The following is a 25,646-nucleotide window of genomic DNA, read 5'->3' as shown; positions in this document are numbered from 1 at the left end:
TAAAAGGTATGATAGAGTACAGTATTCTACATTTAGTTGCTAATTTTAAACATGTTTAAATGATTTCATTTTCTTGGACAGACGAGAAAGGTGTAATTGCAGCCTGCAATTTGGGGCATTGCTGCATCTTTGGGAACCCCTCTTTATACTTCTATTGGTCAATTTTGAATCGCATAGACAATCAGAGGAAATCTAGAATATAAAAAGTGTCATGCAAACATGAAGATGGCGTGCTTGAGGGGGTGTGTTCATGCAGGAAACAATGGGATGCTTGTGTGTGTCTGTGTTTATGTGGGGGGGGGGGGGGCGTTCATGCAGCTATTAATGGTATGCTCAACGGGGACCTTCATGCAGTAACCAATGGGATGCTCGAGGGGTGGGGGGGTGTTCATGCAGGTATTAATGGGATGCTCGACGGGGGACGTTCATGCAGTAACCAATGGAATGCTCGAGGTGGGCGTGCCCATATGAAGGAACGCCCCGAATTGCGGGCCGCAATCACACACTATTGGAACAGACCAAGCATATGTTTGTAGGCTCTGGTACTCCACCAAGAGTTGAAGGACAAAGCCTATGGGGAAATGAATGGAGTTTTTGTAGGGTGTTTGGATAAACTGTGATAATGGGGTCTGTGGTAAAACACAGGCTTATGAGATCTTGTACATTTTCATCATTTTCATCAGCAAATGTCACTTTTTGTGAATTTTGAAGCATTTGTGTAATCAAAAGCACATAAAGGTTTTAAAATTCATAAAGGTCATGTTAACTGACTGATATTATCTCACAAAACGAATAAGATCTCCTAAGCCTGTGTTAACCTCAGACCTTATTATCGGCATAGAAATGGCTGAAGGAACCATAGGTAACTCATTTCCGTTTTTTAGGACTACAAGCTGGCAGGATCTTTAGCCCCTAATCTGGTTTTAATGTCTGGGAGAATCTCAATTGCATTCTCACGAGGAGGACGGTGGGAGGAGCTATAGGAGGATGGGCTCATTGTAATGTCTGGAATGGAATAATAGAAAGGCATAAAACACATGGAAACTCCATGTTTGACTCCGTTCCATTAAATCCATTCCAGCCATTACAATGAGCCCATCCTTCTATAGCTCCTCCCACCAACCAGGAAGAGAGGCTCAACTCTGGGGAAAATCTGTCTCCCTCCAGCAGGTGTCGTTTTTTCGCCCACCAAGCAAGGAGTTTTTGTATGGAGGTGAAGGAGTGTTAGTCAAAAAATTGGTCAACAAAACAATGAATGTCTTATCTGCAACGTGAGGTTTATTTGATTGAATATAAATTCCACTAATCCAAAGAAAGGATAGCTGGGAGCTAAACAGCCCGCCCTTACGCTTTGTGGACAACAACTCCCATTTTAGGGCGGAAAGACATGTATTTTGTCAATATATGCATATATTGCCCCAATGCATCGTAAACAGGAAGCACAACCTCCTCATGACCTTCTTCGAGCTGAAAACGAAGCGGCAGCTCTCCCTAGCGGTTAGCAAGCAGTTAGCAGCGAAGGGAGTGGAGAGATTGAGAAGTGAAAAGGCAGGAAGGAAGGCCGTGGTACATCGGCGTCTCCTATACTAGATCTGCAGTGGCTACGGCTGGGGTATGACAGCTTCTAGCTATCGTCTTTGTATGGACATGTAAATAGCTGTTTTCGAACGTTTTTTTTTACAGTAAACAGCTGCACCGATTTACCAATAATGACGGCCTGAGTCATTGCTTAGTAGCTAGTTACATACAGCCAGTCAGCTAGCTAGCTAGCTGCTAAAACTGGTTAACATTAGCTGGAGAGCTTACTTTACTTCAGTCATTGCTCTACTTCCACAACTGATAGTCAATATTTGCATGATGTTGCTAGGTAATTAACTGCCCATTTTTGGCTCTGGGTTTGCTAATCCAAGTGCCCCAGAATATCTCTAGAAATTATCGTATAGAGAAGGTTTGTTGCCAGCTAGGCTAGCTAGCATGATGGCTAACTGTCAAGTGATAATTGCTAGTAGTCTCTAGTTGTACCATTATTTCGGTATCCTCCTCGCTAACTAGTTAGGCCCTAGAGTTTTTCCAGGTCCGTTCACGTGATCAGGAAAAGTTCCCGGTCTTACTGATTCCACACTAGCCTTGGAGTTGGGACTCTCAGAGAGCTTGTAAAATATTATTGCAAAGGCTGTTTCTTTGCACTTACAGGATGCATCCCAATTATCCACCCTTCTCCCAAAGTGTGCATGGATTTAAAAGCATTGGATCTATGTAATTAGCTGAAGGAAATTTCCACCATTGTTACAGAAATAACCTTTAAGCCACTTTGGGAAAAGGGTGGAGAATTGGGACGCATCCACGTGTGTTGACCTGATCTCACCCTCCTGACTCGTACAGTATATGTCTGTGTTGACCTGATCTCACCCTCCTGACTCGTACAGTATATGTCTGTGTTGACCTGATCTCACCCTCCTGACTCGTACAGTATATGTCTGTGTTGACCTGATCTCACCCTCCTGACTCGTACAGTATATATCTGTATTGACCTGATCTCACCCTCCTGACTCGTACAGTATATATCTGTGTTGACCTGATCTCACCCTCCTGACTCGTACAGTATATGTCTGTGTTGACCTGATCTCACCCTCCTGACTCGTACAGTATATGTCTGTGTTGACCTGATCTCACCCTCCTGACTCGTACAGTATATATCTGTGTTGACCTGATCTCACCCTCCTGACTCGTACAGTATATGTCTGTGTTGACCTGATCTCACCCTCCTGACTCGTACAGTATATGTCTGTGTTGACCTGATCTCACCCTCCTGACTCGTACAGTATATGTCTGTGTTGACCTGATCTCACCCTCCTGACTCGTACAGTATATGTCTGTATTGACCTGATCTCACCCTCCTGACTCGTACAGTATATGTCTGTGTTGACCTGATCTCACCCTCCTGACTCGTACAGTATATGTCTGTATTGACCTGATCTCACCCTCCTGACTCGTACAGTATATGTCTGTATTGACCTGATCTCACCCTCCTGACTCGTACAGTATATGTCTGTGTTGACCTGATCTCACCCTCCTGACTCGTACAGTATATGTCTGTGTTGACCTGATCTCACCCTCCTGACTCGTACAGTATATGTCTGTATTGACCTGATCTCACCCTCCTGACTCGTACAGTATATATCTGTGTTGACCTGATCTCACCCTCCTGACTCGTACAGTATATGTCTGTGTTGACCTGATCTCACCCTCCTGACTCGTACAGTATATGTCTGTGTTGACCTGATCTCACCCTCCTGACTCGTACAGTATATGTCTGTATTGACCTGATCTCACCCTCCTGACTCGTACAGTATATGTCTGTGTTGACCTGATCTCACCCTCCTGACTCGTACAGTATATGTCTGTATTGACCTGATCTCACCCTCCTGACTCGTACAGTATATGTCTGTATTGACCTGATCTCACCCTCCTGACTCGTACAGTATATGTCTGTGTTGACCTGATCTCACCCTCCTGACTCGTACAGTATATGTCTGTGTTGACCTGATCTCACCCTCCTGACTCGTACAGTATATGTCTGTATTGACCTGATCTCACCCTCCTGACTCGTACAGTATATGTCTGTGTTGACCTGATCTCACCCTCCTGACTCGTACAGTATATGTCTGTGTTGACCTGATCTCACCCTCCTGACTCGTACAGTATATGTCTGTGTTGACCTGATCTCACCCTCCTGACTCGTACAGTATATGTCTGTGTTGACCTGATCTCACCCTCCTGACTCGTACAGTATATGTCTGTGTTGACCTGATCTCACCCTCCTGACTCGTACAGTATATGTCTGTGTTGACCTGATCCCCCTTTCTCTTGCAGGAGATGTCTGTGTTGACCTGATCTCCTCCTCTCTTGCAGTAGATGTGTGCTGTGCCTTCAAGATGAGTGTGAAGGCATTTGAGCTGGTCCCTGCCGTGGAGCGGGAGCTCCTGATGGGAGACAAGGCCCGCATCAACATTGAGTGCATTGAGTGCTGCGGCAAGCACCTGTACGTGGGCACCAACGACTGCTTCATACATCACTTCCTGCTGGAGGAGCATGCCACGACCAAGGGGATGCTATCCTACACCGTCCAGAAGCTGCTGTTCAGGTACCTGGGCCTGAAAAAGCCTGTGGAGGCCCTGAAGGCCGCCTCAGCGTTAGAACGCATCATTGTGCTCTGTGATGCTACAGTTAGTGTTGTTGACATGATCACCTTAGAACCCGTGCCTTCGGGCGGGGCCAAGATTAAGGGCGTGGCCGCGTTCTGCGTCAACGAGAACCCGGTGAACGGGGACCCGTTCTGCGTGGAGATCGGGGTGATCTCGGCCCGGCGGCGCACCGTGCAGATATACATGGTGTACGAGGACAGGGTGCAACTGGTGAAAGAGGTCAACACACCGGAGCAGCCATGTGCGGTCAGTCTGGACGGTTATTTCCTGTGCCTGGCCCTCTCCACGCAGTACATGATCCTTAACTACAGCACAGGGGCCGCGCAGGACCTGTTCCCCTACGACAGCGAGGAGAGGAAGCCCATCGTCAAGAGGATCGGCAGGGAGGAGTTCCTCTTGGCTGCCCCCGGTGGCCTGGGTGAGTCATTACAACAACAGCAGCTGTATGATTTATCAAATGATCTTATTACTAACATATCACTAGTGAAGTATGCTCTCTGTCTCGCTTTGTCTCTCAGGTATGTTTGCCAATGCAGAAGGTATATCCCAGCGTGCCCCAGTGAACTGGTCAGAGAGTGTGATGGGAGCAGCGGTGTGCTTTCCCTATGTGGTGGCGCTAGACGAGGGCTTCGTCACCGTCCACAGTATGCTGGACCAGCAGCTCAAACAGACCCTCTCCTTCAGAGACGGACACATCCTACAGGACTTTGAAGGTCCCAACATGGCTCCCCTACACTTCTATAAATGTCTAACCTTGTTGGCTTACCTCAGTAGACCTATGTCTACAGTATCTATGGCTGTGGAGATGGTGACCCGTTCCTGTCTGTGTCCCTAACCCTGACCTATCCCTGTCTGTGTCTGTGTCCTTAAACCTAACCCTGACCTGTCTGTGTCCCTGACCTGTCTGTGTCCCAAACCCTGACCTGTCTGTGTACCTAACCCTGACCTGTCTGTGTCCCTAACCCTGACCTATCCCTGTCTGTGTCCTTAAACCTAACCCTGACCTATCCCTGTCTGTGTCCCTAAACCTAACCCTGACCTGTCCGTGTCCCTAAACCTAACCGTGACCTGTCCCTGACCAGTCCCTGTTGGTGTTTTTGTAGGTAATCTGGTTCCAGCTTCCTCTAAGGCTGTGTACGTGCTGGTGCCCCTACCCCTGTCCCTAACTGTGTCCCTGTCCCCTGTCTCTGTTCCTAACTGTCTATATCCCTATAGGTAAGGTGGTTCTGGCTTCCTCTAAGGCTGTGTACGTGCTGGTGCCCCTGTCCCTAACTGTGTCCCTGTCCCATGTCTCTGTCCCTAACTCTGTCTATGTCCGTACCCCTGTCCCCTGTCTCTGTTCCTAACTGTCTCTGTCCCTATAGGTAAGGTGGTTCTGGCCTCCACTAAGGCTGTGTACGTGCTGGTGCCCCTACCCTTGTCCCTAACTGTGTCCCTGTCCCATGTCTCTGTCCCTATAGGTAAGGTGGTTCTGGCCTCCACTAAGGCTGTGTACGTGCTGGTGCCCCTACCTCTGGAGAGACAGATCCAGGAGCTGCTAGCTGGACACAGAGTGGAGGAGGCCCTCACCCTTACAGAGGGAGCCAGGAGGAACATTCCCAAAGACAAGTTCCAGGTACAGACTGTCTGCCACAAATAGTGTTTCTGCTAGAGAGCTTTTCAATACTCGCCACTAGCTGAAAACAGATGATCAAAAGGCTGATTTCTAGGCCTCCCTAGTGGAGCAGGGGTCTAAGACACTGGCCTCCCTAGTGGACCAGGGGTCTAAGGCACTGGCGGCCTCCCTAGTGGACCAGGGGTCTAAGGCACTGGCGGCCTCCCTAGTGGACCAGGGGTCTAAGGCACTGGCCTCCCTAGTGGACCAGGGGTCTAAGGCACTGGCCTCCCTAGTGGACCAGGGGTCTAAGGCACTGGCGGCCTCCCTAGTGGACCAGGGGTCTAAGGCACTGGCCTCCCTAGTGGACCAGGGGTCTAAGGCACTGGCCTCCCTAGTGGACCAGGGGTCTAAGGCACTGGGCCTCCCTAGTGGACCAGGGGTCTAAGGCACTGGCGGCCTCCCTAGTGGACCAGGGGTCTAAGGCACTGGCGGCCTCCCTAGTGGACCAGGGGTCTAAGGCACTGGCCTCCCTAGTGGACCAGGGGTCTAAGGCACTGGCGGCCTCCCTAGTGGACCAGGGGTCTAAGACACTGGCCTCCCTAGTGGACCAGGGGTCTAAGGCACTGGCGGCCTCCCTAGTGGACCAGGGGTCTAAGGCACTGGCGGCCTCCCTAGTGGACCAGGGGTCTAAGGCACTGGCGGCCTCCCTAGTGGACCAGGGGTCTAAGGCACTGGCCTCCCTAGTGGACCAGGGGTCTAAGGCACTGGCGGCCTCCCTAGTGGACCAGGGGTCTAAGGCACTGGCCTCCCTAGTGGACCAGGGGTCTAAGGCACTGGCCTCCCTAGTGGACCAGGGGTCTAAGGCACTGGCGGCCTCCCTAGTGGACCAGGGGTCTAAGGCACTGGCGGCCTCCCTAGTGGACCAGGGGTCTAAGGCACTGGCCTCCCTAGTGGACCAGGGGTCTAAGACACTGGCGGCCTCCCTAGTGGACCAGGGGTCTAAGGCACTGGCCTCCCTAGTGGACCAGGGGTCTAAGGCACTGGCGGCCTCCCTAGTGGACCAGGGGTCTAAGGCACTGGCGGCCTCCCTAGTGGACCAGGGGTCTAAGGCACTGGCGGCCTCCCTAGTGGACCAGGGGTCTAAGGCACTGGCCTCCCTAGTGGACCAGGGGTCTAAGGCACTGGCCTCCCTAGTGGACCAGGGGTCTAAGGCACTGGCGGCCTCCCTAGTGGACCAGGGGTCTAAGACACTGGCCTCCCTAGTGGACCAGGGGTCTAAGGCACTGGCGGCCTCCCTAGTGGACCAGGGGTCTAAGGCACTGGCGGCCTCCCTAGTGGACCAGGGGTCTAAGGCACTGGCGGCCTCCCTAGTGGACCAGGGGTCTAAGGCACTGGCCTCCCTAGTGGACCAGGGGTCTAAGGCACTGGCGGCCTCCCTAGTGGACCAGGGGTCTAAGGCACTGGCGGCCTCCCTAGTGGACCAGGGGTCTAAGGCACTGGCGGCCTCCCTAGTGGACCAGGGGTCTAAGACACTGGCCTCCCTAGTGGAGCAGGGGTCTAAGGCACTGGCGGCCTCCCTAGTGGACCAGGGGTCTAAGGCACTGGCCTCCCTAGTGGACCAGGGGTCTAAGGCACTGGCGGCCTCCCTAGTGGACCAGGGGTCTAAGGCACTGGCGGCCTCCCTAGTGGACCAGGGGTCTAAGGCACTGGCCTCCCTAGTGGACCAGGGGTCTAAGGCACTGGCCTCCCTAGTGGACCAGGGGTCTAAGGCACTGGCCTCCCTAGTGGACCAGGGGTCTAAGACACTGGCCTCCCTAGTGGACCAGGGGTCTAAGGCACTGGCCTCCCTAGTGGACCAGGGGTCTAAGGCACTGGCCTCCCTAGTGGACCAGGGGTCTAAGGCACTGGCGGCCTCCCTAGTGGAGCAGGGGTCTAAGACACTGGCCTCCCTAGTGGACCAGGGGTCTAAGGCAGTGAAGCTGTGCCACTAGAGATCCTGGTTCGAGTCCAGGCTGTGTCGCAGCCGACTGCAACCGGGAGACCCATGGGGCGGCGCACAATTGGCCCAGCGTCGTCCGGGTTAGGGGAGGGTTTGGCCGGCAGGGATGTTCTTGTCCCATTGCGCACTAGCGACTCCTGTGGTGGACCGGGTGCAATGCACTCTGACACGGTCGCCAGGTGTACAGTGTTTCCTCTGACACATTGGTGCGGCTGGCTTCCGGGTTAAGTGGGCATTGTGTCAAGAAGCAGTGCGGCTTGGTTGGGTTGTGTTTCGGAGGACGCATGGCTCTCGACCTTCACCTCTCCTGAGTCTGTACAGGAGTTGCAGTGATGAGACAAGACTGTAATTACTACCAATTGGATACCACGAAATTGGAGAAAAGGGGGGTAAAAATGTTTTTATTTTATTTTTAATAACAACAAAAAGTTGATTTCTATAGTTTATTTTGGTCTTTTGTGAGTACAGTCCAGGGGGTTATTGTGACAGTGATGCATCATGTGTTTCCAGGTGGCTCATTTAACTGGGGTGATTGTGTCCTTATAAAATGTAAAATATAGAATAGGAGGGATGAGATGTGATGCATCATTCACTTTCTCTTTCATTACCCCCCCCTTCCTCAGATATTGCACAAAAGAATCCTCCAGCAAGCAGGATTCATACAGTTTGGACAGCTTCAGTTTTTAGAAGCAAAAGAACACTTCAGGACAGGTCAGTTGGACGTCCGGGAGTTGATCTCCCTCTACCCTCTCCTCCTCCCAGCCTCCTCCTCCTTCACCCGCTGCCACCCGCCGCTCCACGAGTTCGCCGACCTCAACCACCTGGCGCAGGGGGACCAGGAGAAGGTCCAGAGGTGCAAGAGGTAAGAGATGTGGTCCTCTGTAGCTTAGTTGGTAGAGTATGATGTTTGCAACACCATAATAGTGGGTTTGATTCCCAGGACCATCTGTACGTAAAATACAGATAAAAGTGGATAAAAGTGCCTGCTAAATGGCTATTATTATTATAGGTTCCTCATCACGTACCTGGGTGAGGTGCGAAGCACGGAGGGGGCTAACGGCTGCCGGGAGGATGTGGACACGGCTCTGTTGAAGCTGTACGCTGAGCAGGACCACGAGAGTCTTCTGGACCTGCTGGCCTCCCCCAACGCCTGTTTACTGGCAGACAGCGCCCCCTGGCTAGAGAAACACCACAAGTGGGTACTGCAGCTAGCCTAGCGGTTACTGCTGCTAGCCTAGCGGTTACTGCTGCTAGCCTAGCGGTTACTGCTGCTAGCCTAGCGGTTACTGCTGCTAGCCTAGCGGTTACTGCTGCTAGCCTAGCGGTTACTGCAGCTAGCCTAGCCTAGTGGGTACGGAAGCTAGCCCAGCCTAGTGGGCACTAAGATATTGCCTTCAAAGTAGCCTGCTATGCTATTGCCTTCAAAGTGTGTAATGAGTGTGTTTTTATGTTGGTTTATCTTTCTCCTGTACATCAGGTATTTTGCACTAGGCCTCCTCTACCATTATAACGGACAGGATTCAGCTGCTCTACAGGTAAACATGCTACTACTGTACAGTACCTTAGTTTGAACACGGTGACAGTACCACCATGGCTCTTATATGGCAAGTCATATCCTAATAAATCTAATCCAACATGGTCACATCTTAAACTAATGCGTTTTGAGCACCTAGGTCGAAAAGCCCTATAAATCCAATCCATTATCTTGATTATTATTTAATATGAATTGTAATGAAATGACTACGGGGTTGTAGAATACATCTCTCCTCTGCCTCCCCTCTCCTCCTGTAGTTGTGGGTGCGGGTAGTGAATGGGGACCTTCAGGACTCTACCAGGTCTGATCTGTATGAGTACATTGTGGACTTCCTGAGTTTCTGTTCCAACCCGGACCTGGTGTGGAAATATGCAGACTGGGCCCTGCAGAGAGACCAGACGGTATGTTTCTGCCTGCGTTCCAAATGACACCTTAATCCCTATATTGTATACTACTTTTGACCAGGGCCCTAAGTTCTAGCAGAAACTAAGTAATGATGTCGACTGCCGGCCATTTTGGATAAACCCATAGGAGTAAAGAAGACTCTACTTATTGTAATTCTATGGGTGTTTATCTGTGCTCTCTCTAGATAGGGGTGCAGATCTTCACCAGGAGGCCGGTGGGTCAGGACCAGGTTAAGGAGCAGAAGGACCAAGTTAAGGAGCAGGTGAACCCAGACGACGTCATCACGTACCTGGGGAAACACAGCCAGGCTCTGCTGCTGTACCTGGAACACCTGGTGCTGGGCCAACGGATACAGGTCAGAACATACACTACATAGGACTAGAGAACATATTCAGAACATGTTCATAAGAAATGCCATAATTACAACAACAGCATCTATAATGGTAATACTTCACTTGAAGAGTACCTACTTAGGACTTCATAGCACAACTAGAACCCATTCATAGCACAACTATAACCCATTCATAAGCAGTGCCGAGCATTTACAACGGACGAGACGTAACGATTGTTGACATTGGTTGATTATAACTGTCTAGTCCCTCTGCATATTACTCCACGATTTACCTCCTTCAATTATTATATTATATATTATATATATTATATTATAACTGTCTAGTCCCTCTGCATATTACTCCACGATTTACCTCCTTCAATTATTATATTATATATTATATATATTATATTATAACTGTCTAGTCCCTCTGCATATTACTCCACGATTTACCTCCTTCAATTATTATATTATATATTATATATATTATATTATAACTGTCTAGTCCCTCTGCATATTACTCCACGATTTACCTCCTTCAACTATTATATTATATATTATATATATTATATTATAACTGTCTAGTCCCTCTGCATATTACTCCACGATTTACCTCCTTCAATTATTATATTATATATTATATATATTATATTATAACTGTCTAGTCCCTCTGCATATTACTCCACGATTTACCTACTTCAATTATTATATTATATATTATATATATTATATTATAACTATCTAGTCCCTCTGCATATTACTCCACGATTTACCTCCTTCAATTATTATATTATATATTATATATATTATATTATAACTGTCTAGTCCCTCTGCATATTACTCCACGATTTACCTCCTTCAACTATTATATTATATATTATATATATTATATTATAACTGTCTAGTCCCTCTGCATATTACTCCACGATTTACCTCCTTCAACTTTCCCTGGTGCTTGTTCTTTATCTCTCTCTCTCTCTCTCTCTCTCTCTCTGTCTCTCTCACGCTGTCTGTCAGTCTCTCTCTCTCTCACGCTGTCTCTCTCTCTCTCACGCTGTCTCTCTCTCTGTCTCTCTCTCTCACGCTGTCTGTCTGTCTCTGTAGAAAGAGAAGCTCCACACCCACCTGGCAGTGCAGTATACAGACAGAGTCCTGTCTCTCCTGTCTCAGTCCCCCACAGCGGACCAACAGGTGTCTCTAGCACGGGACAAACTCCAGCTCCTCCTCAGGGAGTCCAGCCTGTACCGCGTCCAACTACTACTGGGTGAGCTGTCCATTGTAATTGTGTCCCAAATGACACCCTATTCCGTATACATTGAATAGGGCTCAGGTCAAAAGTAGTGCACTACGTCAGGAAATGGGGTGTAATTTTGGAGGTGGTCAATGTTGTTGATTTCCACGTTAAATGTTAGTTTGATGTAGTCCAGTTGAAGTATTGTTACTGTTTAAACATGAGACAATACCAATACCCCACATTTAGTTTCCTGGCAGAATAATGGGGTCATCCAAAAGGACATGGTATGAGGCATGTAACCAGAGAATGTCTATAACCTGCTATAACCCTGGTTTTATCCATGATGACATGGCTATAACCTACCATAACCTATGGCTCTGTCTGTCTCTCCCTCCCTCCCTCCCTCCCTCCCTCCCTCCCCTCCCTCCCTCCCTCAGGTAAGATCCAGGAGTATGACCAGTTGTTTCTGGAGAGAGCCACGCTCCACGGGAAACTAGAGGAGCACGATAAGGCGTTACACATCCTGGTGCACCAGCTCAAAGACTTCCCCGCTGCTGAGGCCTACTGCGTAAGGGGTTCCGCCTCCCGGGACCCGGCCTACCAGCAGCGCCTCCTCCACCTCCTTCTGGGGGTCTATCTGGACCGGGACCTTCCCAGTAGTACCGGCACCGGGGAGCTGGAGATGGCAGCGGTGGATCTGTTAAACCGGCATGGGGAGCTGTTTGACGCGGTGCGCGTGCTGGACCTGCTTCCTGAAGGGTGGTCCCTGCAGCTGCTTCGCCCGTTCCTCGGACGCGCCCTGCGGGGGAGTATGCACGCCTGCCGTACCTCCCAGGTTGCACTGGGGCTGGCGAGGTCAGAGAACCTACAGCTGCAGCACAACAGGGTGAGACTGGAACGATGAGACACACACACGTCAATCACGCACACACACAAAATCAAATCACACTTTATTGGTCACATACACGTGTTTAGCAGATGTTATTGTGGATGTAGCGAAATGCTTGTGTTTCTAGCTCCAACAGTGTAGTAATATCTAACCATTCACAACAATACACACACAACTCTGTATTATGTATTTACTACAAAGCTCTTGTGATTTTAAATGTTTGTAATTGCTCCTACGTTCTGCTGAGTCATGATGAAGGTGAGATGTAACTCTGCCCATGTTGTCGTGTCATCAGTTGAAGCAGAGGAGAAGCCCAGTCCTGGTATCAGAGAAGAAGGGCTGTGTTCTGTGTCACAACACCTTCAGCGAGCCGGACTGCGTGTGTCTTCCAGGAGGCGTGCCCGTACACACACACTGTGCCGCCCAGAGGGTGGTACGAGACTCGCCCACCAGGAGACAACTAGCCAATAGCAACAACCACACATGAAGCCCCTTCCCACCACCACCCAAGCCTCGCCCAGAGCCAGTGTGATGGGAGGAGCCTAGCAACAGCCCGGGCTGTGATTGGTTGCGTGTGGGGGGTCACATCAGATGATGACTATGGTGGATAAAAGCACAGCGGTTACCATGGCTACCGTGGTCCAGCATAGTGGGAGCAGCCCTGGAGCATACTCAGAAACACAGAGCTGACTGCACTTCTCTACCGTGTGTGTGTGTGTGCTCATTTGTGAATGAATGAAGGAAGGTATTTATTCCAGTGCCACCATTCATAAACAACAGGGAGACTGATGACCGACTGAGTTGTGAATGAAGTTGTACAACAAGAACTAACTCCACATCATCCATAATGACTCTAAACATGCTATGTCTGTCCTGGTCCAGTGCTGAACCCCTCCTCTGTTATGTCTGTCCTGGTCCAGTGCTGAACCCCTCCTCTGTTATGTCTGTCCTGGTCCAGTGCTGAACCCCTCCTCTGTTATGTCTGTCCTGGTCCAGTGCTGAACCCCTCCTCTGTTATGTCTGTCCTGGTCCAGTGCTGAACCCCTCCTCTGTTATGTCTGTCCTGGTCCAGTGCTGAACCCCTCCTCTGTTATGTCTGTCCTGGTCCAGTGCTGAACCCCTCCTCTGCTATGTCTGTCCTGGTCCAGGCCCAAACCTGAGGTGAGTTTGAGTCTATCCCTGGGCAGGGTCTTACTGCAGAACACAGTACTAGCAGACCAGTTAGGCACCTCCTTCACTACAGTGGCTCCTCTCTGCTGCTGGTATCTGAGACTGAACTTGAAGACGATGATTCCCCAGTGAGGCTGCGTTCACAGCCAGGAGAGTTCCTAAGTGTTGCTAAATGTTCTGCTGTGTTGCACACGCTCTCTCACCCCTCCAACCTGCTCCCCAACCCAAACCTTGTGTCCACACTTCTCAAGAACTGTCTCTCTGCCTTCAAGCAAAAAAACAATGGTTTGGTTTTCACTTTGCTAACCAAGGTGGGGTTGAAACATCCAGCTAACCTGATGCTAGCTGGTTTCAGCTCAGACCAGGGCCGTATTCATTAGGCACCAAACTGAAGAAAACGGGAGAGGGACTAGCTGAGCCATCTCGAAAAACAAACTTGTTTTCCTTTTCCACTGCAAAACGTTTTGCTTCGGTGTTCCCTGATGAACGTGACCCAGCTCTATGGGATGTGAAATGCTAAAACACTGAACAGAAGAATTGGCTAATGTTTCACTAACCAAAGCTACGTTTAACCTGGTCCCAGATCTGTTCGTGCTCATGCCAACTTCATTGCTATTAGTCATGCCAATTATTTTTGGCATGACTATGAGTGACAAGGAGTTGTCATGGTGACACAAACAGACTGGCATTCAGGCTAAGCTATGTCCTATTTATAGAGTTCTCAGCCTTGTATCTGTCCCATTATGGTGTCAGTGACAGCATGGGCAGCACCACTGAGGCCATCACCATTTTAAAGTAGTACATTTTCTAATTCTTTTGATGTTTGAAAAGGTGTATCGCTCATATTAGTGATTTACCGCCACCTGCATTGTCTGGGGTCTTGAACCAAATCTTGTAATTAATTAATTTATTGTGGCCACTAGAAGGCAGTGATGTAGCTTAAAGCCATTTATAAACTAAGCAAACCAATTTTGAAGAAGACAATGCTCTGATCATTGACTGATCACTCCCAACTCATAGGAAGCACTGTCCAGTTCACTACTTTAAAATGGTGGAAGCGCTCAGTGGCAAAGCTCATGCAAATCGTGTTATTTCCAAGTAATGATCTCTATACATCTCTATGGTCCTGTCCCAGTTCATGTAGATCAGTGAACAACATGATTGTGGGTCGAACAAAGCAAGAAATCAGCCTTTGTATTAACACATTGATTTACAGGGAATCCTTCAATTATGCAACTTAGCCGGTAAAATATAAATAGTTTTAGTACCGATGCGTTAGAACCAGATGAGCATTTTGTGAACAGTAAAAGGGAAAATGCATTGCAGTCTATTTGCTTTAATTGTTTTGTTCTCACGCTGCTTGCAAGGTTTATAGCGAACTGATTTATCTGTCAAACTATTTTGACTTTTTAAAATGTGTGAAATGTCAAACTTTTGATGGATTTTGCAATAGACCATTTGATGAGCACAGACTAAGTGAAACACCTCTTTTCACACACACTTCCTTCTCGGTTCTTCTTCTCTATGATGAAGATTCAGTTTGTTTCTCTGTTGGTGAAGGGTGTTGTGTCTCTGTCTGTTTCTCAGGTGGCACCCTATTTCCTATATAATACACTACATTTGACCAGGACCTCTGTCCATTTGGGATGCACCCTCTGTCTTTGGGGATGGAGCTCTGATCAAAACAATGTTTATTTTTAATTCAGCCTTTAATTGAAAAGCCAGTCCTGATCACAGTGCTACCATGTGAATAGAAACAGCCAGGTATGACTCTACATGTTGTAGATGAAGGTGTTGCTGTCTGCCTCTCTATTCCCTCCATACTTCACTACTGCTTTGATTCCCTATTGGCACCTGCACCGGTTCTGTACTTAATGTTCTGTTATTTCATAAAGGAATGAATCACTGTCTGTTACATGATTGAAGATCTAAATGATGTTTCTTTAATCATTGAAAGAGGGTGAAGTAGGATGGAAGTGTAGAATACCAGACTGAGCAGTCTTCAAGGTTTTGTTACACGCCAAAGGTATTGTTCCCCTGATATTTGGGGAAAACACAAATAAAAAATAATAATTATTGTGTGTGTAAAGCCAGTAGCATATTTGTGGGCATGGCGGACTATTCCAGTCGCTGATTCCATGCACAGTGATTGGCCAGGATAACTAGGTCAGGCGTACCGATTGGACACATTAATCACAGTAACTCCACCCCCCCCCAAGAGTGGCACGTTTTGGAGGAGATGATGTCAGTGGATGGACAACACCTTTAACACTGTCTGGCACCCTATTTAGTATGTAGTGTATTACTTTGGACCAGGGCACATAATGGGTCTGGTCAAAAGTAGTGCAGTATATAGGACATTGGGTTCCATTTCAGACAGCTTCAGTACCATCCATCCTTCTGTATGGTCATCTCTGGATGGTTATTCAAAATGGACCCATCGTTTCAGTGACGTCTGATTTCAAGATTGGCCTGTTTTTAGATTGTTACATGTTGAATAACATCTTAACTTTGGTTCCAGGCTTCCTTCTGTTTAGTGCCTGGGCTGTCGACGTTATACACATGGGCTCAGGTCTAAAGTAGTGCACTATATAGGGAATGGGGTGCCATTTGGGATGCAGTGGTTTACTCTGCACAAACAAGGACTTACTGTCTTCTGCCTTCTCCCCTGACACCAATAACACAATGTGTATAAACATGACCTTAAACAAACCTCCTTCTCTGGCTCTCTCCTGATGTATTTTATATAGATACTGGTATGTGTATATACTGTATATATAGTAGTTTGTTGCTTTGTAAATCAATGTAGGTGGAATGTACAACATGTGAAGATGTCCATTTTAATAAACATGTCTACATGCTGATGTCAGTTGGTGGTTATATTGTAATATGACGATTTGTTAAATCACATCACATGAAAGTAGATAAATACACAAGTACATAAAGAATCCATCCAGATCATTGGATCTGATTCTATATGAGACAATAATTAGCAAGAGAGGTTGTGAAGATTATAGATCCAGATTACATTATAAAATGTAATTTACTGTTGAGTCAACCACCAGATCCACCCATGTAAAAGCAATGTGTCCTTTTATGACTTCTGAAGCGGTGTCTCCTTGTTCTGTCTGTGTTACCGTGGAGACGAGAGCGTTCTGTCATCCTTCCCTAGAGGAGATACTTCTCTGTAAAGAAACCGTACGGGACTGGATTAGAGCCAAGCCAGCATGACGGATTTGTTGTGGACACACACACACACACACCTCTGGTTGTGCTGAAGCAGCCTTCACAGTGCACTGTCCCTCTGTGGAGCCACATACTGTCTCCTACATGTAGGTCTCCACCTCACACTGTAGAGGAAGATGGTTACATACAGTATGGGTTCAGAGACAGATTATTTCAATCACATGAATAACTGCCTACTGATTGACTGACTGCCAACTGATTGACTGACTGCCTGCTGATTGACTGACTGACTGCTGATTGACTGACTGACTGCCTGACTGCACACATGATACACATCTAGAGGGCATATCCAGTTATCACTACAGCACAACTATGTGGAATGTGTGACTTCCTGTAGATGTGTGTTGAATAGATTGACATGTAGATGTGTGTTGTGTAGATGTGTGTTGAATAGATAGACGTGTAGATGTGTGAGACGTACTGTAGGTGTGTGAAAATGCCACACTATTCCCTATATAGTGCACTACTTTTGACCAGAGCCTATAGGATCCATTGGGCCTGGTCTGAAGTAGTGCAGTTTAAAGAGCTTAGGAGAGGCAATTGGGACACACATAGATATATGTTGAATAGACAGGTGTGTTGCTTTACCTTGAAGCAGGATGAGTGGCTGTAGATCTGAAGATCCTCCAGGATCATGTTGGATCCAGCCACCATTGGTTTACAGCAGTACGAACACAGGCCCTTGGTCACACTCCTGTACAGCAGAGGGCAGTAGTGAGTTGGGTATAGAGAGAACACAGTGTTAGCACCTGTGATGTTCAATAAGACAAACACAGCCCTGATACAGTGTTAATTTACACATTATAATCTTTAACATTTATTGAACTGTTCAGACAAATTGATTTGCTACATGAACACAAAACAAATGGCTGACATGTTGGGTATGGACTAGAGAGGAGAGTCTGGGTTGGAGTCAGGACTGACCTGTTAGGTATGGAGAGGAGAGTCTGGGTTGGAGTCAGGACTGACCTGTTAGGTATGGAGAGTAGAGTCTGGGTTGGAGTCAGGACTGACCTGTTAGGTATGGAGAGTAGAGTCTGGGTTGGAGTCAGGACTGACCTGTTAGGTATGGAGAGGAGAGTCTGGGTTGGAGTCAGGACTGACCTGTTAGGTATGGAGAGTAGAGTCTGGGTTGGAGTCAGGACTGACCTGTTAGGTATGGAGAGGAGAGTCTGGGTTGGAGTCAGGACTGACCTGTTAGGTATGGAGAGGAGAGTCTGGGTTGTAGTCAGGACTGACCTGTTAGGTATGGAGAGGAGAGTCTGGGTTGGAGTCAGGACTGACCTGTTAGGTATGGAGAGGAGAGTCTGGGTTGGAGTCAGGACTGACCTGTTAGGTATGGAGAGGAGAGTCTGGGTTGGAGTCAGGACTGACCTGTTAGGTATGGAGAGGAGAGTCTGGGTTGGAGTCAGGACTGACCTGTTAGGTATGGAGAGGAGAGTCTGGGTTGGAGTCAGGACTGACCTGTTAGGTATGGAGAGTAGAGTCTGGGTTGGAGTCAGGGACGGAGGGTCAGTGAGTCTGGTCTCTAAACTGAGAGAGGAGAGAATGAAGAAGGGTTGTTATGGTGTCGCTGACCCTGCTCAGTCCTGATTCATTTAGGATTTTAGACAAATCTGACAGATTTGATCAAATCTCCGGACACATTTTATCGGAATCACAGTTTTGAGATAAATATTATTTAAAGTCAGAGAGGGCTATTGCAAGAAAATACATTAAATCCTTTTTCAGTTTTTAGAATTTTAAACACTTTTTTGGAGAGTTTGAAATCCGGAGAAAGGCATTTCCAGGCATAAAGCCAACATAGAAATGAATAACATTGGAAATATTTAGAGAATTCTAAAAACAAATCTTCCCCCTTATGACAGCCTGGTCTCATAGACTAGACGTAACATAGTAAAAATAATTCCAGGACAAATCAGTATGATATGTTACGTTGGGTATGGTTACATAAGACAGAAGGTTACTTAAGGCAAAACCCCAAATGTTGCGTGTTCAAATCTCATCATGGACAACTTTAGCATTTTAGCCAATTAGCAACATTGCAACTACCCTTTAACTTAACTCCTAATCTTAACCCTAACCCCTAGCCTAGCTAATGTTATCCACCTCGCTAACATTAGCTTTAGCCACCTAGCCAACGTAAGCCACAACAAATTGGAATTCGTAACATATCATACATTTAGCAAATTCCTCTTCTGGCTGTGCTGGGTGGAGATAAGAGTACATGGTCATTAAGGCCAGATCGTTCTTCAAGATTTTCAAACGTTCATAGATGACCAGCAGGATCAAATAATAATCACAGTGCGGAGTTAAAAAGTAAGAAGAATTTGCTAAATAAAACAGGAAATAGTAACACAATAAAATAACTGTTCATTGTAGTCATGACTTTGAATGCATACTGCCAATCATCAATGTTCATTATGTCAGAAGTACCTGATCTCACTGATTGAAGCTTGGGGCATTGGTGACTCGGTCATTGGAGGTGGTGGTGGTGGAGTAGTTGGAGGTGGTGGAGTTGTTGGAGGTGGTGGTGGTGGAGTTGTTGGAGGTGGTGGTGGTGGAGTTGTTGGAGGTGGTGGTAGAGTTGATGGAGATGGTGGTAGAGTTGTTGGAGGTGGTGGTGGAGTTGTTGGAGGTGGTGGTGGTGGAGTTGTTGGAGGTGGAGTTGTTGGAGGTGGTGGTGGTAGAGTTGTTGTTGGTGGTGCTGGAGTTGTTGGAGGTGGTGGTGGTGGAGTTGTTGGAGGAGGTGGTGGTCGTAGAGTTGTTGGAGGCAGTGGTGGAGGTAGAGATGTTGGAGGTGGTGGAGTTGTTGGGACTGCCGGTGGCTCTTCATCAGTGATGTGGGTAATGGAGTGGGGGAGTACTTCTGGAGGGCTTAGTGGGGAGTAGAATCGTTTTTTGGGGGAGGAAAAGACCCTTGCCATAAAGAGGGACAAGGATGGGCTCTTCAGCGATGAGCTTCTACATGACCACACGGAAATGAAACAAGATTTTTGGTCAGTTACTGTAATACAGCATTAAATAAAAGCTCACATACATAATCAAACTTTAAATTCATGTAAAGTCACTTGTTCTATGTGTCTGACTTACGTGGGGGAGTTTAGGGACTTTGGGGAGGTGCTGCCAGGACTTCTGGCTGTCTTGGAGTCTTTCATGCTCTTTGAGGGGGTGCTGTGAGGAGAGGGAAGACAGTTACGGTTCAGTGCACTAATAGGAGGGATAAGTGCACGAATAGGAGGGTCTGACAGTTTTTTGGTGAGTTTGGTACAATTTTAGTCCCCTGAGTTAGAATTTGGACCTCTTTACCTTAAAACGAAGGACACAGTCTTGGTCTTTGGAGGAAGTGGAGGGCTGAGGTAAAACGAAACAAATGAAAAACACAAATACATTTGTGAGGTAAAGAGACACACCTGTGTGAGAATGACTAAATATGATGAAGATACAGGTAGAGAGTGACTATCAGTTAGAGAAAACACTGTGCCTACCAGATAGTAGATATAGAGTTAAAGAAAACACTGTGCCTACCAGATAGTAGATATAGAGTTAAAGAAAACACTGTGACTACCAGATAGTAGATATAGACTTAAAGAAAACACTGTGACTACCAGATAGTAGATATACACTACCGTTCAAAGTTTGGGGTCACTTAGAAATGTTTTTGTTTTTGAAAGAAAAGCAATTTTTTTTGTCCATTTAAAATAACATCAAATTTATCAGAAATACAGTGTAGACATTGTTAATGTTGTAAAGGACTATTGTAGCTGGAAACGGCAGATTTTATTTATAGAATATCTACATAGGCGTACAGAGGCCCATTATCAGCAGCCATCACTCCTGTGTTCCAATGGCACGTTGTGTTAGTTAATCCAAGTTTATCATTTTAAAAGGCTAATTAATCATTAGAAAACCCTTTTGCAATTATTCTAGCACAGCTGAAAACTGTTGTTCTGATTAAAGAAGCAATAAAACTGGCCTTCTTTAGACTAGTTGAGTATCTGGAGCGTCAGCATTTGTGGGTTCGATTACAGGCTCAAAATGGCCAGAAACAAAGAACCTTCTTCTGAAACTCGTCAGTCTACTCTTGTTCTGAGAAATGAAGTCATTCAATGCGAGAAATTGCCAAGAAACTTCACAGAACAACGCAAACTGGCTCTAACCAGAAAAGAAAGAGGAGCGGGAGGCCCCGGTGCACAACTGAGCAAGAAGACAAGTATATTAGTGTCTAGTTTGAGAAACGGACACCTCACAAGTCCTCAACTGGCAGCTTCATTAAATAGTACCCGCAAAACACCAGTCTCAACGTCAACGGTGAAGAGGCGACTCCGGGATGCTGGCCTTCTAGGCAGGAACACTGCTAAGATAAACATAATGTAAATGTACCTCTTGGTCAGATGGTTGACTGGGGTGCTAGGGCTGGCAGTGGAAGGGTTGGGCTGGCCCACTTCAGACTGCAGGCTGTGGTTAGCATCAAACAGACAGAGGGAGATGGATGTTAGAGAGAGAGAATTTTACCAAATTTGATATTGTCAAATCATTTAGATGTTTGACATTGGTAAACTTCTTACCATGGTGACAGTGTCAGTAGATTTGAGACAGCTCAGAACCTCTCCACACTGTGTGTGTGTGTGTAGTGTGTGGTATGTGTGTGTGTACTCGTGTATGTGTTTGTCTCTAAGGATGTGTGTGTTTTTGTGTGTGTGTGTGTGTGTGTGTGTGTCCCACTTACTCCACTAGCTCCTCCTCCTCCATGCTGCGTCTGATCCAGCTGTTGTCTTTCAGCAGACTGGTCTTCTTCCTGCTGCTGTCAGCGATGTTTTGACTGGCACTCATCTCCTTACTCCATCTGACAGGCTTAGACTTCTGACTGAAAACAGACATTGTAGAAAGCAGGCGAGGATGTTCCAATCTGTGCTAGAAGAAAAATGAAATGTAACAAAGATATTGGTGTGATGAACACTCACCTACCTGGGTCACCTGCCACGTTCCAACATTCCAATTACCTGTCCTGAGGACATACCTGAATGTGGATTTATCTGTTTTATGATGAACGCTTCCTGATGTGGTTAAGAATGGCATGCTAGATGGTATGTTTGATTAAGCAATAATGTTCAACACACAGAACATAAGTTATGATTGAACAATCACAAACTTAACTGGTTGAGAACAACAGACTTTGGTTCCATGTGGCTTAATAGTGTTGTTATGGCTTAATAGTGTTGTTATGGCTTAATAGTGTTGTTATGGCTTAATAGTGTTGTTATGGCTTAATAGTGTTGTTATGGCTTTATAATGTTGTTATGGCTTAATAGTGTTGACATGGCTTAATAGTGTTGTTATGGCTTAATAGTGTTGTCATGGCTTAATAGTGTTGTCATGTCTTAATAGTGTTGCTATGGCTTAATAGTGTTGTCATGGCTTAATAGTGTTGTCATGGCTTAATAGTGTTGCCATGGCTTAATAGTGTTGACATGGCTTAATAGTGTTGTCATGTCTTAATAGTGTTGCTATGGCTTAATAGTGTTGCTATGGCTTAATAGTGTTGTCATGGCTTAATAGTGTTGTTATGGCTTAATAATGTTGTCATGGCTTAATAGTGTTGTCATGTCTTAATAGTGTTGCTATGGCTTAATAGTGTTGTCATGGCTTAATAGTGTTGTCATGGCTTAATAGTGTTGTCATGGCTTAATAGTGTTGTTATGGCTTAATAGTGTTGTTATGGCTTAATAGTGTTGTCATGGCTTAATAGTGTTGTCATGTCTTAATAGTGTTGCTATGGCTTAATAGTGTTGTTATGGCTTAATAGTGTTGTTATGGCTTAATAGTGTTGTCATGTCTTAATAGTGTTGTTATGGCTTAATAGTGTTGTCATGGCTTAATAGTGTTGACATGGCTTAATAGTGTTGCTATGGCTTAATAGTGTTGTCATGGCTTAATATTGTTGACATGGCTTAATAGTGTTGCTATGGCTTAATAGTGTTGACATGGCTTAATAGTGTTGTTATGGCTTAATAGTGTTGTTATGGCTTAATAGTGTTGACATGGCTTAATAGTGTTGTTATGGCTTAATAGTGTTGTTATGGCTTAATAGTGTTGACATGGCTTAATAGTGTTGTTATGGCTTAATAGTGTTGTTATGGCTTAATAGTGTTGTCATGTCTTAATAGTGTTGCTATGGCTTAATAGTGTTGTTATGGCTTAATAGTGTTGTTATGGCTTAATAGTGTTGACATGGCTTAATAGTGTTGACATGGCTTAATAGTGTTGTTAGGGCTTAATAGTGTTTTTAGGGCTTAATAGTGTTGTTAGGGCTTAATAGTGTTGTTATAGATTAATAGTGTTGCTATAGCATAATAGTGTTATGGCTTGCACCTTATTGAGAACTGTGATAACAGAACACTAACCATGCCATAGCCTTTCCTTAACAAACAAAGTTAAACATCTCAGAAAAACACACAGGAATACGGAAATCCCAGCTACCAACTGCTCTTAATGATGCATCTCTCAGTCAGTATCATGTAGGATCATTTCAAACTGTGAAACTCAGCAACGGTATGAGACCACTACCAAAGATGTACCCCCTTTATAGAAAATGATAGATGTATCTGTTTAACTCACCGTGAAGAAGACCAATGTTCACAATAGTTAGTGGCTGATGATCGTGGAATTTCGAATATTCTCTCTCTCTCTCTCTCTCTCTCTCTCTCTCTCTCTCCGTCTCTCTCTCTCCTCCGTCTCTCTCTATATCTTTCTGTCTCTCGCTCTATCTTTCTCTCTCTCTCTCTCTCTCTCCGTCTCTCTCTCTCTCTCCCTCTCTCCGTCTCTCTCTCTCTCTGTCTCTATCTTTCTCTCTCTCTCTCTCTCTCTCTCTCTCTCTCTCTCTCTCCGTCTCTCTCTCTCCTCCGTCTCTCTCTATATCTTTCTGTCTCTCACTCTATCTTTCTCTCTCTCTCTCTCCGTCTCTCTCTCTCTCTCTCTCTCTCTCTCCGTCTCTCTCTCTCTCTCTCTCTCTCTCTCTCTCTCTCTCTCCGTCTCTCTCTCTCTCTCCCTCTCTCCGTCTCTCTCTCTCTCTGTCTCTATCTTTCTCTCTCTCTCTCTCTCTCTCTCTCTCTCTCTCTCTCTCTCTCTCTCTCTCTCTCTCTCCGTCTCTCTCTCTCCTCCGTCTCTCTCTATATCTTTCTGTCTCTCACTCTATCTTTCTCTCTCTCTCTCTCCGTCTATCTCTCTCTCTCTCTCTCTCTCTCTCTCTCTCTCTCTCCGTCTCTCTCTCTGTCTTTCTCGCTCTCTGTCTCTCTCTGTCTCTCTCTACCCTTTCTGTCCTGAAGGGTAAGGTCCTGAAGGATAAGGTCCTGAAGGGTAAGGTGCTGAAGGGTAAGGTCCTGAAGGGTAAGGTGCTGAAGGGTAAGGTGCTGAAGGGTAAGGTCCTGAAGGGTAAGGTGCTGAAGGATAAGGTCCTGAAGGGTAAGGTGCTGAAGGGTAATGTCCTGAAGGGTAAGGTCCTGAAGGGTAAGGTGCTGAAGGATAAGGTCCTGAAGGGTAAGGTGCTGAAGGATAAGGTCCTGAAGGGTAAGGTCCTGAAGGGTAAGGTGCTGAAGGGTAAGGTGCTGAAGGGTAAGGTCCTGAAGGGTAAGGTCCTGAAGGGTAAGGTCCTGAAGGGTAAGGTGCTGAAGGGTAAGGTGCTGAAGGGTAAGGTCCTGAAGGGTAAGGTGCTGAAGGATAAGGTCCTGAAGGGTAAGGTCCTGAAGGGTAAGGTGCTGAAGGGTAAGGTGCTGAAGGGTAAGGTCCTGAAGGGTAAGGTCCTGAAGGGTAAGGTGCTGAAGGGTAAGGTGCTGAAGGGTAAGGTCCTGAAGGGTAAGGTCCTGAAGGGTAAGGTGCTGAAGGGTAAGGTCCTGAAGGGTAAGGTCCTGAAGGGTAAGGTCCTGAAGGGTAAGGTGCTGAAGGGTAAGGTGCTGAAGGGTAAGGTCCTGAAGGGTAAGGTCCTGAAGGGTAAGGTGCTGAAGGGTAAGGTCCTGAAGGGTAAGGTGCTGAAGGGTAAGGTGCTGAAGGGTAAGGTCCTGAAGGGTAAGGTCCTGAAGGGTAAGGTCCTGAAGGGTAAGGTGCTGAAGGGTAAGGTGCTGAAGGGTAAGGTCCTGAAGGGTAAGGTGCTGAAGGATAAGGTCCTGAAGGGTAAGGTGCTGAAGGGTAAGGTGCTGAAGGGTAAGGTCCTGAAGGGTAAGGTGCTGAAGGATAAGGTCCTGAAGGGTAAGGTCCTGAAGGGTAAGGTGCTGAAGGGTAAGGTGCTGAAGGGTAAGGTCCTGAAGGGTAAGGTCCTGAAGGGTAAGGTCCTGAAGGGTAAGGTGCTGAAGGGTAAGGTGCTGAAGGGTAAGGTCCTGAAGGGTAAGGTGCTGAAGGATAAGGTCCTGAAGGGTAAGGTCCTGAAGGGTAAGGTGCTGAAGGGTAAGGTGCTGAAGGGTAAGGTCCTGAAGGGTAAGGTCCTGAAGGGTAAGGTCCTGAAGGGTAAGGTGCTGAAGGGTAAGGTGCTGAAGGGTAAGGTCCTGAAGGGTAAGGTCCTGAAGGGTAAGGTGCTGAAGGGTAAGGTCCTGAAGGGTAAGGTCCTGAAGGGTAAGGTGCTGAAGGGTAAGGTCCTGAAGGGTAAGGTGCTGAAGGGTAAGGTGCTGAAGGGTAAGGTCCTGAAGGGTAAGGTCCTGAAGGGTAAGGTCCTGAAGGGTAAGGTGCTGAAGGGTAAGGTGCTGAAGGGTAAGGTCCTGAAGGGTAAGGTGCTGAAGGATAAGGTCCTGAAGGGTAAGGTCCTGAAGGGTAAGGTGCTGAAGGGTAAGGTGCTGAAGGGTAAGGTCCTGAAGGGTAAGGTCCTGAAGGGTAAGGTGCTGAAGGGTAAGGTGCTGAAGGGTAAGGTCCTGAAGGGTAAGGTGCTGAAGGGTAAGGTGCTGAAGGATAAGGTCCTGAAGGGTAAGGTGCTGAAGGGTAAGGTCCTGAAGGGTAAGGTGCTGAAGGATAAGGTCCTGAAGGGTAAGGTCCTGAAGGGTAAGGTGCTGAAGG

General features: G+C 46.9%; 2 protein-coding genes across 5 annotated transcripts; one reads left to right on the top strand and one right to left on the bottom strand.

The window, feature by feature from the left end:
- Window positions 1-1,257: 1,257 nt before the first annotated feature.
- On the top strand, window positions 1,258-16,233 carry LOC106575919 (transforming growth factor, beta receptor associated protein 1). Of its 3 annotated transcripts, none has more exons than XM_014152657.3 (12): window positions 1,258-1,612; window positions 3,916-4,623; window positions 4,724-4,918; window positions 5,666-5,820; window positions 8,425-8,663; window positions 8,811-8,996; window positions 9,279-9,336; window positions 9,593-9,736; window positions 9,925-10,095; window positions 11,176-11,335; window positions 11,743-12,191; window positions 12,490-16,233. In XM_014152657.3, exons 2-12 carry the CDS (start codon window positions 3,936-3,938, stop codon window positions 12,679-12,681), a joined length of 2,637 nt encoding a protein of 878 aa, XP_014008132.2. In that variant the 5' UTR covers window positions 1,258-1,612; window positions 3,916-3,935; the 3' UTR covers window positions 12,682-16,233. The 3 variants fall into 3 exon arrangements, with proteins under 3 accessions (XP_014008132.2, XP_014008131.2, XP_014008130.2); XM_014152656.3 differs by having other exon boundaries at window positions 1,259-1,612; window positions 3,874-4,623; XM_014152655.3 differs by having other exon boundaries at window positions 1,260-1,612; window positions 3,913-4,623.
- Window positions 16,189-24,082, bottom strand: LOC106575921 (uncharacterized). Of its 2 annotated transcripts, XR_014381149.1 has the most exons (10): window positions 23,229-24,082; window positions 21,340-21,519; window positions 20,994-21,068; window positions 19,920-19,964; window positions 19,704-19,784; window positions 19,047-19,574; window positions 18,075-18,143; window positions 17,199-17,304; window positions 16,628-16,714; window positions 16,189-16,549 (listed from the first exon to the last, which is right to left on the bottom strand). XR_014381149.1 is itself a non-coding variant. In XM_082963742.1 (9 exons), the coding sequence occupies exons 2-9, from the start codon at window positions 21,489-21,491 to the stop codon at window positions 16,691-16,693; spliced, it is 1,080 nt and encodes a 359-aa protein (XP_082819868.1). In that variant the 5' UTR covers window positions 21,492-21,519; window positions 23,229-24,081; the 3' UTR covers window positions 16,189-16,690. The 2 variants fall into 2 exon arrangements, 1 of the variants encoding a protein (XP_082819868.1); XM_082963742.1 differs by having other exon boundaries at window positions 16,189-16,714; window positions 23,229-24,081.
- Between the last annotated feature and the right edge of the window lie 1,564 nt (window positions 24,083-25,646).

The sequence above is a fragment of the Salmo salar genome, chromosome 17 (assembly GCF_965601325.2).
Source record: "Salmo salar chromosome 17, fSalSal1, whole genome shotgun sequence".
Lineage (NCBI taxonomy): Eukaryota > Metazoa > Chordata > Actinopteri > Salmoniformes > Salmonidae > Salmo > Salmo salar.
Note: the sequence above shows the minus strand (reverse complement) of the source record. Positions and strands in the feature narration are given on the sequence as shown.